At 44.0% G+C, this 13513-nt stretch overlaps 1 protein-coding gene across 8 annotated transcripts in view; it reads right to left on the reverse strand.

The window, feature by feature from the left end:
• Nucleotides 1-13513, reverse strand: part of DNAH5 (dynein axonemal heavy chain 5) — a 278412-nt gene that overhangs the window by 222002 nt on the left and 42897 nt on the right. For 7 of the 8 annotated variants that reach the window (XR_009462504.1, XM_059728602.1, XM_059728606.1 and 4 more), the window contains exons 2-3: nucleotides 3365-3499; nucleotides 1898-1982 (exon numbers count right to left, since the gene is read on the reverse strand). Coding sequence is in view for 7 of the 8 variants with exons in the window: in XM_059728602.1 (XP_059584585.1) it covers nucleotides 1898-1982; nucleotides 3365-3499 (220 nt within the window). In the remaining variant the exon portion in view is untranslated. Of the gene's footprint in view, nucleotides 1-1897; nucleotides 1983-3364; nucleotides 3500-10968; nucleotides 11064-13513 lie in introns of those variants that run through there. The other variant, XM_059728607.1, reaches the window with a different exon arrangement.

Genomic DNA, 13513 nt, shown 5'->3' on the forward strand with positions numbered 1-13513 from the left:
AGCTCTCCAACTCCATGTACTGAGGTCTCCTGCCTCATGCAGGGTTAGGGACCTGCACTGCCTCATGCAGCTGCCAAGGTCCAATCCAATACTGGATTGTCTCCAGGCCTGCTAACTGATCCATGTACCGAGGGCTCCTGGCTTATGTAGGGTTGGTGACCCACACTGCCAAGTGCAGCCACTAAGGTCCAGTCTGCTTCCAGACCCTCTGTACACCAACCTGTACACTGTTGCCACAGCTCCCTCCACAGAGGGGCAGAGATGCAGTCACTTGCTGCTCCCTGCTCAACGGAGGCATCTTCCAGTCACTTCTGGGGCCACTGCTCCACCCCACTGGTCAACTCCAACAGCTCTTCAAGCCCCATCTTTGTCATGCCTCAAAGCTGCCCGTGCACTTGGCACATGGGCTTTTATTCCCTCTGGAGGTTCCACCACAGATTTGGAATGGACCAATGAGGAAGCCCAAGGGATTAGTTCCCTCTCAGGTCCTCTTTCACCTCACCCCCAGGTCAAATAAAAGGAACTGGAGATAAAATAAGAATTAATTTAGATACATTAATATACACTTGTGCATATGTAGGGCCATGGCCAGAACTGGAATGCATCCAGTTGTTCAAGGCTGCAGTGGCAACATAGGGGGTGCATGAGTACCCCCCCCCCCCCCCCGAGCACTGGTGCACCCTCTGTCCAGCCATGCTCCCCATTTGGCAGGCAGGTGGGAGCACCAGTGCCTCCCCTGTGAGGGCCAGCCGGGGAGCGGGGTAGGCCTCAAAAGCAGCTGCTTCCGGAAATAGCTGCAGGATTTCCAGAAGCAGCATGGCTGCTTTTTGGTGAGAGTGAAGGGAAAAAAAAAAAAAAAAAAAAAAAAAAAAAAAAAAAGTATCAGGGGCAGGGAAGCCCCCAGTCAGCATGAGCAGCCACCTGTTTTGCCATGTTTCTCTCTCCTATTTTTTATTCAGCACCACCTCCTCCCTATCTAACCCCCACATCCAGACATTTCCTCATGTCTCCTAAAAAATCCATGTTGCTTAAAATAAGATTTGTAATTTCACACAAAGGAATCCATGAAGTTTAACTGCCTGTTTGAATGATGTTGGGAGTTAAGTGTAGCTGTATCCTTAGGTTTTTGTGACATGTACATTACTGTCCTTTATTTCATGTTCATTAGATCTAGTATGTCTGGGCACCTATCAGAGCAGCCTCTGTCTGTATATGTGTTTGAGTTCCAGTGCATTGGAGTTGATTCAATTGATCAAGTCTGTGGCAATTACTGTGTTCCAGCAGCCTCCTGCATCTCATGTATCAGCAACCCCACACTTAAAAAATGATGGCACTTGAACTAAAGCTTTGTGAATGAGCTTAGTTCAAGCACCCTCACCACCATTTAAGTGTATCAGCATCTGCCACATGAGATACGGCAGTGCTTTAATTAGAGCAGCTCTTGGAGCTCCCCCCCTACCCCCGGAGTACATGTAAGAGTACCCTCCATTATGAAGTATTAAGTAAATGCACATTAGCCTGTCTTAAACTGTGTTCTTTAGTTAATGTGCATTAAGTGACATGCAATGTGCATTAGCCTATTCTAATGTGCGTTAACTAAACAGCACATTTTAGTGATGCTTTAAGGTACATTAGAAGTAGGCTAATGAACATTAAAGCACATGTGTAGATGCACCCCAAGAATCCATCATTTATCTAATTGTCAATCAACTTCACTGATAGGAAGTACCTCAAAAACCCCTGATTTCTAAGGAACATCAGCTTATCTACTCTATGGAACATACAACTTCCTGAACATTTTTGCTACTAGTTAACATAATCATAGAGCACAACTAGGCCCAACAATTTTAATGGGATCATGTGGGACAGTACTAGTAGAATAAGTAAGTCAATTTACCCGTTTCAGCTGCCTCCACTTCTTGATAGAAGAACATGAGATGACGAAGACCTCCACTGGCCAAGAATGTATCAATCCGTTCAATCTGTTTAAGATGAAGTTGTATTACAAGTACACTTTTCACATTGCTGGCAAATTGATTTTAAGATTGCTATTTTAAAAAATTAAATAATGCTATGATTCATGTACTCAGTTTAGCAATTAAACAATGCTAGTGGTCATGTTTAAACTCAAGATGCATCATCCATCTTTTCATTTAACCAGAGCTAGAGTTGTTGGATCAGCACCCCCCCTCCCCTCCCTTTACACTAGTAAGTTAATTAGTGCACTGTACCTTTGTTCTATTGAAGCCAGAATGAAGTTCAGGCTCTTCAACACAACTTAAAAAGATTTAAATGAACATCTCCTTGATAAGTGTTCAAAAATAGTGTTGCAAAATCCCAATAGAAATGGCTTATGTCCCCCCTTAGAAATTCTTAGATATGTCCATGATTCAGGTCAATGTCATACGGGGTTTTTTTGCATGAAGTTTTGCTATCAAGAACCTCTTATTTCTTTTTAGAACTTGTCAGGTAGCTAACCAACAGCCTTGAGCAATTCCTGCTAAGGAATTTAATATCACTGTGTTTGTGGAGGAAAGAAAAAAAAAAAAAAAAAGCCAGTTTTCCCATCATCACACCAGTAGAAAAATAAGAGCTGCTTTTATACCTCTTCCAGTAACAGATAAGGCTTTTCTACAAGGAGGTAGTTAAAAAAGAAACTTTGGAATAATGGTTGTTTTAATTCACCAACATAAATGCTGCCAACCTACAACAATATCTACTTTGAGGAAACATGTCATCATGCTCTTCTCTAAAATTCCACGTAACCTTAAAAAATGAGTTCTAGGCAATATAGATATTAATAAGACATGATAAACAAGGTCAGCATCCTGCACAAAAAAGTGTACATTTTCTGGACAATTTACTTTAGACATTGCATTTCTCACTACCTTTACAAAGCCAAAAGAAATCCAACTCATTCAAAAAAGAATAGATAAAATTTTGACAGTGGATGGACAAGACTCAACTGTCTTGGTTTGACCATTATTTATTACTTTATTTAATCTCCCAGCATGGAACTAACCTATGGAATGAATGGGTCTACTGAACATGGAAAGGAATTTGCCACCCTAAGTACTCCATTAAGTTTCAAGTTTATAAATAAAGAATCAAACTACCGAACCTACATCATTTCTTGTGGCTAAGTAATTGGCCATACAAAATTGCTTGACTTAAGAAAAGGGAGTCACTCTTCAGAATCACAGAAATAAAGAGGACAAGTATAGTTAACCCAATGCATACATGTTTAAGTAGACTGTTACTGTAAATAATAATCCTCCAAAACAGATTAAACCACAAGTTGTGCGTGCCGCGCCGGGGGGGGGGGGGGGGGGGGGGGGGGGGGGAGCAGCAGGGAGGAACATACCTGGTTACCCTCCAGAACAGAATCTTCTACCTCTGTTTTGTCCACATCCACACAGGAGGCAACAATAGCCAAGATATAATCATGTCTGCCATCCAGTTGAGCTCGTTTAGCCTCTCTCTCCTCCTTAAGCTTTTGCTATAAAAATTGATCAATGAAAAGAAAGCTATAAACAGTTGTGATATTTAGCATGGCTTCATTTAGTTACTTAGAGTGACAACCATTTAAATTATGGCTTTGTGCATTAGCACATTACTTAATATACATATTCTTCAAAGCCTTTTTTGAGAACTAAGCAAGGTACCTTTTGTGTAAAGAAATTTGGCATGACTATGTAATCCTTAGTCCCTGCAGTCACTAGCTCTTGTTTTTAGGTCTACTCACATCTGCCAATTTATTCAGGACAGGATTTAAAACACATCTCATTTGTTATTCTCATGGCATTTTGAAGCTATCTTGAAATAAAGGATAGCAATACTACCTAGGGAGGTTTGGATCTCACATGATCCCTTTATACTAAAGAGATTTAAAACAAGCAAAAAGCCTCAGGAGACAAGTGTTTACAAATGCACCTAACTACAGCTATTACATACTGCTTTAAGCACTATACTTCAGTTTCTAGTTAAATTGAATCCCCATATGTAATACACCTCATTCGGTTGGAGACAAAATAGCTTTCTGGAATAGTTACTGGTATTATTGTGCTTACAGATTATAAGGTTTAATATTATTTCATTTTCCAGAAAAAGTTAGAATTGTGTTCCATAGGTGACAAAGCCAAACTTAAAGTTTCCCCAGTGATAATGGAAAAGTCTACAAGTTCTAGACTTTAATCAAAATAATATAGCCAGCAGCAGTGGAAGATCTGGCAGGACTTGCATAATTTAAATTAAACCCTCAAGCATCTTTTCTAGTTCCTGCAGCATCTTACAGAAATTTTAAAAGTCCAAAAGACCATCATTTCATTTCAATGTCTGTTTCCAAGGGACAGTGTTTTGTTTCAAAGCACTATTTGGTTTCATTTTTTAAATGCTTTGAAAGCATTCCATAGGCTATAGTGGGGAATCAAAAAATGCCTAAAACGTCATAATTTCTTGCCCGATTTAGGTGAAAATTGCAGGGATGGTAGCCCCTTCTGAGGACATGAAGCCTGCCAAATTTCAAGGAGATAAGTGCAGAGGTTTCTGGGAAACTGTACCTCAAATTGTTCAAAGCAAAACTCATGACACTTGCTGACAGTGGCAGCCTCCTGTCATCCAGCGCACAGATCCAGGGGTATGGGCCCCCTGGATGACAGGAGGCCACTGGGCACAGCCCGCACCTGGTACCAGGCAAACTGCTGCTTCCACTGGCCCCAGACAGCAGCAGAAGCCTCCTACTATCTGGCATGCAGATCCTGGGACCCACAGGCTGAGCCCAAGGAGAAGCCCAGCAGTGTTGGGAAGGCAGGTTGAGCTCATGGGGCTGCAGAGCTGCTCAGAGCACAGCCGAGCAGTGGGAGGTGGGGAGAGACAAGGTGGTGCCCCACCTCCTGCCGCCAGGCTGAGTTCCATGGGGCTCTGGAGCCATTAGGAGCAAAGCCCTGGCTCTCCCCTGCCTCCTGCCACTGGGCTGCTTCAAAACTAAAGACATTTCAACTGCTTTAAAATGAAATAAAGGGCACGTTTCAAAGCTTTTGGTTTCATATTGATTTTGTTGTTTCGAGCTGAAAATTAAAACACTCAGCAAAATTTCACAAAGCCCCAGTGCGTAGCCTCTACCTATAGGCAACATCAAATTCTATTTAGCCTTACTGCCCTTATGTTTATATGCACTGTGGTATTTGATATCAAATGCATCTTATGTTATAATAGAGACAGGACTGCACAACATAATGACTTTCAAGTAATAAACAATGGGGGGGGGGGGGGCACTCAAGGAAAGGCTGAAAAGCAACAACCAGAATCTGACACAAAAGTGTTTACAGCCAGAAAGACCCACCCGGACAACGACTCATTTACATTTTAAAAAGGAACAAGATATAGCTTGAAGTAACACCTTGAAATGAGAAAAACATTTCCCAGTACAAGGAAATTGAGAGACAATATATTGGATTAGTGAATGTCCATGTCTGAAAAGATGCACACATTCCCCTGGTGTTAATAAAATACAAAAAATCTTGTAGTCCAGTAAGAGTGTACTGTTAGGGGACAAAGTTACTGGAATAGTCTGAGTCCCCCTAGAGTTGAAAAGGTGATGTGCATCAGCCAGCTAGATAGGCAGCTACACTTAAACTAGCCTCAAGAGCATAGTTGAGTCTTCAGTTTTTCCTGGGTATAAGGAAACACTGGAGTCCCCAGCTGATAAGCTGGATGTGGGGAGATTTCTGGGTCTCAGATGCGGGGTAAGAACAGCTTATTATTCTGGTATCTTTTTTGTTTGTTTATTCTCATATCTTTGCCTGTATCTCAATATATGGAGAGTGATTTCTTGTGCTTGTTCTTGGTTTTTGTATATTATTTTATCTTTTTACTCGCTTCTTGTCAGTGAGAACTGAGATTCCATAGCATTTGACCATACAGGCTTGCCATTCAACAGAAGAGAGACCCATCTTTTCTGAGCACATGACTGGACAAAGAATATGATCCTACTAGCTGTCAGAATCCCCTCCGCCAAGAGCTGCTGAGGGCTAGTGAAACAGGTAAGGCTAAGGCACTACAGGCCTCTGTCATATCTCAATTGGTTCTCAATGATCAAGCAACAGACAGGCAAGGGAGATTTAGGCAGAAGGGCACCCCAAAGATCTGAAAGTATCTCAGAGGCATACCCAGGTGGCATCTGGGACCCAAGCATGTCACAAGGTGTTAGGATTGTTTTAATTAAATGTTCACCTAGCAAGTGTGGGACATTTGTAAGGAAACAGCCTTGAGCAATTTCATATTGAAATCCTCAGTAGCACAATTTAATTATGGCATTTGCAAGTCAACTTAGTTTTGCAAGGTAAGCAAGCTTCTGTTTCTTAGTCAATTTGAAACGTACACCTTTTCACGTAGCAACTCAGTTCATAATACAATAAGACTACTTCTTGGCAAGGTAAAATTCTGAGAAAGATCTTCTTGTGGAGAGTATACTCTGTTTAGCTAGTCATAAAATATTTAAAAAAAAAGACAACATTGAGAAATACAGGCCATCATGCAGTTTCTTTCTAATCAGGGGATCTCAACTGTGTCTCAGTTTGGCAAAATGTTTTTGCATTGAATTACACTCGTTACTCATGGCTCATTTCTCCTTTCCTCTTCATAAAAAGATTCATTCCAAAGATTGAAAGTTTGAAACGCATGAAGGAAAGCATGTACGCACACACGTACACAGACACCCCCCCCCCCAACCACATTAAAACAACCACACTCCTTCTTTATTATACTGTAGCAGAAAGCCCCCTTTTCCTCTTGCCTGCATTTGCTCTCCCCTCTTTGGATATGTTTCTCTTTTTCTACCTTTTCTTCCTTCCTCTCTCTTTCACTTTAAGATAAGGAATTATGTTTTAAAATTTGTATGTGCGCATTTTGTATCTCCCCTTGTAGTTTGGTATTTTTATCTATTTGTGTGCCATGGCATTTGTAGCTTATATTTTATACTCCTCACCTTTCAACTTTCAACTGAATGTGTTTTAGTAAGTTATACATTGTAACATTGTTAACAAAGGCAGGAATCAAACTGCTCTTCCCTGTATCAATCAGGCTGGCCTCTGAAAGAATGAGTGAATCAGTGATTGAATGTGTAACATGGAAGCAGGCAGCAATTATCACCTGGAAGCTGAACTCAATAGAAGACAGTGTAACAGCCAGGAAATCTCTAAACCTCACTGATCAAGGGCTACAAGCCCTGGCCTGACTTAATCAGCACCAGAGACCAACTTTTGGGCTGAATATCTCCAGATCGACCACTCCCAGAGCCCTATTCTAAATTCATCAACGGACTCCCAAACCTGCACGTACATGCGGATGACCCCTGGGGCTGACAGATGCTGTCTAGTAGCCACTGAGGGGGGGAAGTCCCACAAGGGTCAATGACCCCTGGATTGAGCAAACCAGAAAACTGGGGAGTCACCAAAGTCTGCCAGGGACAGATAAAAGGCAGTGAAAAGTGACCCTCAGTGGCACCCTCTTGATCTCCAACTCCCCCAGACCTGTCCAGCCAGAAGGACCAGCCGGCGACCCCCTTCTGGAAGATCACACCACGCTGAAAGAAGCCTCAACGACAGACTCCAGCGCTTGTAGGATAGGTATACCTGACTCTGTAGCCTGCTACTGTGTGTGTGGGTGGGGGTGTGGGGGTGTATGTGGACCAGCCCCAAGGTTTATGATTACAGTGTTTCAATCCGCCTAATAAACTAGAATTTTAAGGATCCCGAGTTGGACATTTGTAGCCAACATTATCACTCACATATATGTACAAGCTTCGAAAGCAGTGTTGTGAAAATCTGTTTTAACACAAGAGAAAATAAAAGAGACTAACACTGTTAACAGTTCAGGTCAGAATTCTTAAAAACAGGTGCTGTTTCATTTGTTTTCCCATTTACTTGAAAGATCATTCCCTCTTGCCTGTTACAAACCCAAATATAAACTAAACTAGTTTGTATATTTTGCACTTGAATGCATTTATCAGGTATTATAATAGCTTCAGCTGTCCTCTTTTGATAGTACATGGGAGCAATATAAAAGAAAATTAAAAGTACAGTGTTATGTTTCCAGAGCAGGTTACTTTTTTACTTTACCCTGTCCCCAGTGCCGTCATTACAGTGCCAAGTACTGCAGCATCCCAGCTGCATTCTTCCTAAGATAGAGTATAACACGAAGGCTAGAAGTGGACATCATCAAGCAAAGCAGATCAGCTGTGCTGTGATGTGTTGCAACACAGCCGATGTGGCTCATGAAATAAAACCCACATCATCCGGTCTCACCCTTGATGGTGCAGGATAAGGGGCCATGTGATCTCCCCTGCTTTCCCCACTCAGCTCAACCCATCCCCAGCAATCACTGGGGCATATGTCTTAACTGAATGGAAACCAGCTTTAGTCCACCCAGCCAGACAAGGAACCGAGTCAGCCAAGTGGGGAAGACTTATTCCCCACCCTTTCCTCCTCCTCCACCCCTGCCCCACCAAGCCTTACCAACACCCTGGGTCTGGCTAGGAGGGGATAATCCCCACTTTCCCCACTCAGCCAGACCCATGCCCAACCTCTGGCTGAGCAGGAAGTCCCAAGTTCCCATCTTATGAACTTTACCATGGATTAAATATAGACATTGAATTTACAGCACATCATAACCTGCCTGCCATCTGATAACTCCAGGTAACCTCTCTACATTTTACCAACTACATTGCATCACCAGGTCAATATTCCCTCCTCCCCCCCGGCAAAAATCTCACACCTACTAACTCATGTCCCCCGTGATCTTCCCTGCCACACATTTGCATTTTCACAAACCTGAATTCTGCGTATTGGCTTAAGCTTCTAATCCACCCAGGAGATCATACAAACACCAGCAGATTTTTCCCCCGTGTCTGAAGTGTGTTTTTGCCCAAAAGCTTGTAAAGAACAATTTTTCCAGTGATTTCGTCTAATAAAAGATATCACATTTACCAAAAGAACGTTGTTTGCTTACGGAAAGGCACCCTGAGATTCCCTGGAGTGCCCCTCAGTAAGTGAAGAAAGCAGGCAAGTGGTCTGGTGACTTGAGAGCCCCTCAAGCCTCCAGGGCACATGCCCAGAAGGTCAGGAGAGTGCAAGGAGCTCAGGCTGCCCATACTCTTCTGCCACGGAAGTAATAGACATCCATTGCAATAAAACAGCAGTCTTATGACTCATCTTCCTTTCACAGGTTGCAACAAAGTATAGCAGCTCAGCATTTGTGCCACCATAAACATGTTTATCACCTTTATGGTATTCAGATTTAAGGTACAGTCAACATTGTTAACTAATGGGTATCATCATTTTTAGTTTAGCTAGCCTGGAATTTCCCTTCCCAAGTAAAAGAAGGGTTGTACCCCAACAGCAACAAGAAACCAGAAATAGAGGCACTGTGTGTTACTGTATTTGTTCAAAATTTAAACCAACCTTAACATTAAAGACAACCTCCAATTAGATTCTGTATATGGACAACAGAAATTTATAGCTAATTTATACAAATATAGAAGCTAATTATCAGATGATTGTCTTGGATTCTCACCCCCCCCCCCCACCCCAACTACAGCAGTGAAAGCAATGGCAGGAAGGAAGGGGGTCAGGTGCCCCCCTTGCCCTCAGCCCCCTGATTTCTAGGCTTTTCAGCCTTTTTGCCACCCCAACATTGGAATCCTCCACTCTGCACAGTCTCTTCTCCCCTCCCTCTTTCTGTCAGATACTGCTTGGGCACTGTTCCTTCCCAAAGCACAGCACATGCAAGCTCAGCCCTTGCCAGGCCATTTGCAGGGGGGCGTGGGAGGCAAGAGCTGTGGAGAGCAAATAGGGGGGGGGGGGGGCAGGAGGCTGCTATGGCTCAGAGTCAGAGTCACTGCCCCCTCTCCCACTTTTGTATATGAATCTAAGATGAGAGGTCTTTCCCACCCATGGTGATTTTGGGGGGGGGGGGGGAAATGACACCATCTTGGATTTGCATAAAGGCATATGTCTAAGAATACCATATTTCAGCTCTTTTTTTTTTTTTTTAAGCCACAATCATATATGCCCCAATTGCTTTATGGTATATTAGAGCAGTGCCAAGTTGCCAGACTTTTGATCAAGTAAATTGAATGGATAGGGATTTTGCCTCACCTGCAGAGCTAGGCACCCTGAATTTATTATCAGTTTCTCCCTCTATTTGTCTGGTTAAAACAGATATCAATCCCATATCAAGAGGCACAGACTCATCAAAGTTTAGGAAGCAGCTGCCAAGGATCATCTTCTAATGCATGCCATTTTTGTTCCCAGCTAGTTTAAAAGTCTAATAATATTTTGTCCAATCTCATTTACCCAAGTATGCAATATACACATTCTATACTCCAATACCGTGACAGGAGGCTGCCCCAAGACTGACCTCTGTGCAGCCTACCCACCTGACTTGGGCAGTCCACCTGCTGATCTCACTAGTCATGCCTTGTTAATAAATATTTGAGTTGTTCATTAAGCAGGAGGCTGCCCTTCATGTGTCCAGCTATACTGGGTAGTGCATACATATATCCTATGCCTCATAGGTGTTGCTACCATCAATTCTATATGCCCCTAGCATCAAGCCCTTTGGCTCCCGTGTCTCTGCAACTTGCAGGCATGAAATTGTCTCAGATGCCTGGCTCTGTACCTCTCCCCCATACACCTGGTTGTGTACCTCCTTAGCTGCACCCCTCTGGGGCTCAGGGCTCTACCAAATCACATGCCTTCTCTCTTATGCACTAATGAGGCCTCCAAGCCTCCCCTTCTAACCTCACCCCAATTCTCCAGGGCAAGCAAACAAACACAAGCCCCTAGGCTATAACTGAAATGCTAGCAATAAAACAATGTTATGCCCCTTTAAGTGGACAAACTTCCACTCAGAGTAACATGCCCCTAGACTAGTTACCTAGGAGCTTCCCTGTAGTTATGTAGCACTTACATAGCGGAGTAGGCAGTACCAGAAGAGCTAGGCAAGCAGCACCAGGCCATAAGTAGCTTTTGCAGACAGAAACTCCTTCCCCACCAATTGCCAGAGAGAGTGCATACTCTGTTAACTACAGCCTGGGCTTATATATCCTGGAACCCTGCCTTCTGCCAGTCAGGTGATATCAGCAGGTGTGGCCAATTACTTTCTTAGGCTGTTACCCTGGCAACTTGCAGCTGGGGAGCTCCCTGGCCAGGCTTCTTTAGCCTGTAGGAGCAAGCACATCTTAGTGCCCTGCTACAATTACATTGCTTTTAAACTAACCCTTGACTAACAATTTAGTGATCCTCAATTTTACATACAGATTATATTTATTATTTCCCAACTGCAGCATACCAGTTTTCAGGTCATGACCTTTTCACTGAACAGATTCTTTAGACAAAAGGTATGAATTTACAGGCAATGAATAAAAAAAAAAAGCATTGGTCTGGAATGGTTTAGGTAGTGAAGACACTAGCTTGAGCAGAAAGCACGATTAGATGACCTTCTGAGGTCCCTTTCAGCCCCATCATTCCATTTCCAATAAACATTCCCTGGAGTATTAGGATAATACAGTGTAGCAAGCTTATTTCTTCATTAGGTCTAACTGGGCAGCACCAAAGACCAAACTTCTCAGGATTATTTGAGTAATCAACAAGGAGTACATTTCTCTTACTTTCATGCATGTAAGCTGCACAATACTGAAGCTTTCTGTACCATAAGTAAAGCTTACCTATAGTGAAGAGAAATTACTTCATGGATAGATATAACAGGAGGTAGAACGTGGGCTTATTAAACCTAGCACCAGAGGCAGAGAGGGTCATTCTGACCCAGGTAGAGCTAGAGACAATATCCCCCAGCTGAGAACTGATAGAAGCAGTACTAAGAACTGGAGACTGTAATTAGGCCCTGAAGGGCTATGGCAGGAATAGCCACTGCAGTTTAGAGTGAAAGCCAGAGAGGAGCCAGGGAAAAGGCACCCTGGCTGTATTGAGGGAAGTGTGGCCAGGCCCACTGGGACTGATTACAGGAGCGGGATGTGGTGCAAATTTTAAGAGTACACTGAAAGAATGAAGCAATGTCAAGATTACCAGGCAGTGTATTCATCCCAGCCTGACCCAAGTTGGTTTGTCCCAGCTTGCTCAGGGAACCAAACTGAGAAGAATTCATTCCACTGTATCATAGTAGCTAGGGTCAGGAGGGACCTGAACAGATCATCTAGCCTGACCCCCTGCCACAGGCAGGAATGAATGCTGGGTTCACAAGACCCCAGACAGGTGATCGTCCAACCTCCTCTTGAATATGCCCAAGGTAGGGGCGAGGACCACTTCCCTGGGAAGTTGGTTCCAGATTTTGGCCACCCTAACTGTAAAATATTGCCTTCTGATCTCCAACCTACACCTATTCTCCATCAGCTTATGACCATTGTTCCTTGTCACCCCAGGTGGCGCTGGGGAGAAAAGAGCTCTGCCTATTAGCTGTTGATCCCCCTTGATGAGCTTGTAGGCAGCCACCAGGCCCCCCCTCAGCCTCCTCTTGCTGAGGCTGAACAGGTTCAGGTCCTTCAGTCTCTCCTCATAGGGCCTGTCCTGCTGCCCTCTCACCAAGCGGGTGGCCCTCCTCTGAACCCTCTCCAGGATGGCCACATCCCTTTTGAAGTGCGGTGCCCAGTACTGGACGCAGTACTCCAACTGCAGCCTGACCAAAGTCGCATAGAGGGGGAGTATCACCTCTCTGGACTGGCTTGAGGTGCACCTTTGGATGCATGACAAGGTATGGCTGGCCTTGTTGTCTGCGGTCTGGCATTGGCAGCTCATGTCAATAATGACTCCAAGATCCCTTTCTGCCTCTGTGCTTCCAAGAAGGGAACTCCCCAGCCTGTATGTATGCTGTGGATTCCTTCTCCCGAGGTGCAGCACCCTGCATTTGTCTACGTTGAACCCCATCCTATCCTCGTCTGCCCACTTTTATAGTCTGTCTAAATCTAGTTGCAGCCTCTCTCTCCCTTCAAGTGTGTCCACCTCGCCCCACATCTTAGTGTCATCAGCAAACTTGGACAGCGTGCTTCCCACCCCCTCGTCCAAGTCGCTGATGAAGATGTTAAACAGTGCGGGCCCGAGGACCGAGCCCTGGGGTACCACACTGCTTACATCTCGCCAGGTTGAGTACAACCCGTCCACCACTGCTCCCTGGGTGCACCCCGTCAGCCAATTTTTTACCCATCTGAACTGAACTGCTGATTGGAGACAAGTCCATGGGGCCATAAGGGACCAGGCAAAAGAGGACTCAGAACTGGGCATACAGAGAGAGATGCTTAAGGTTGCTCTTCTTCTACAGGACTGAGAGGCCTATTCCACAATTTCAATACTATCAAGTCACAGCAGGAAAAATTCAAGCAGACACCTCAGAACAAGTGGAGGGCCAACAAGCCAGGACTGGCCACCGGGGGCAGGAAACAAAGTTGTGGTGCCCCCAGATGGTTACAACAGTTAAAACAGTCCTTAGTTATATAATCAACACA

The sequence above is a fragment of the Alligator mississippiensis genome, chromosome 5 (assembly GCF_030867095.1).
Source record: "Alligator mississippiensis isolate rAllMis1 chromosome 5, rAllMis1, whole genome shotgun sequence".
Taxonomy (NCBI): Eukaryota; Metazoa; Chordata; order Crocodylia; family Alligatoridae; genus Alligator; species Alligator mississippiensis.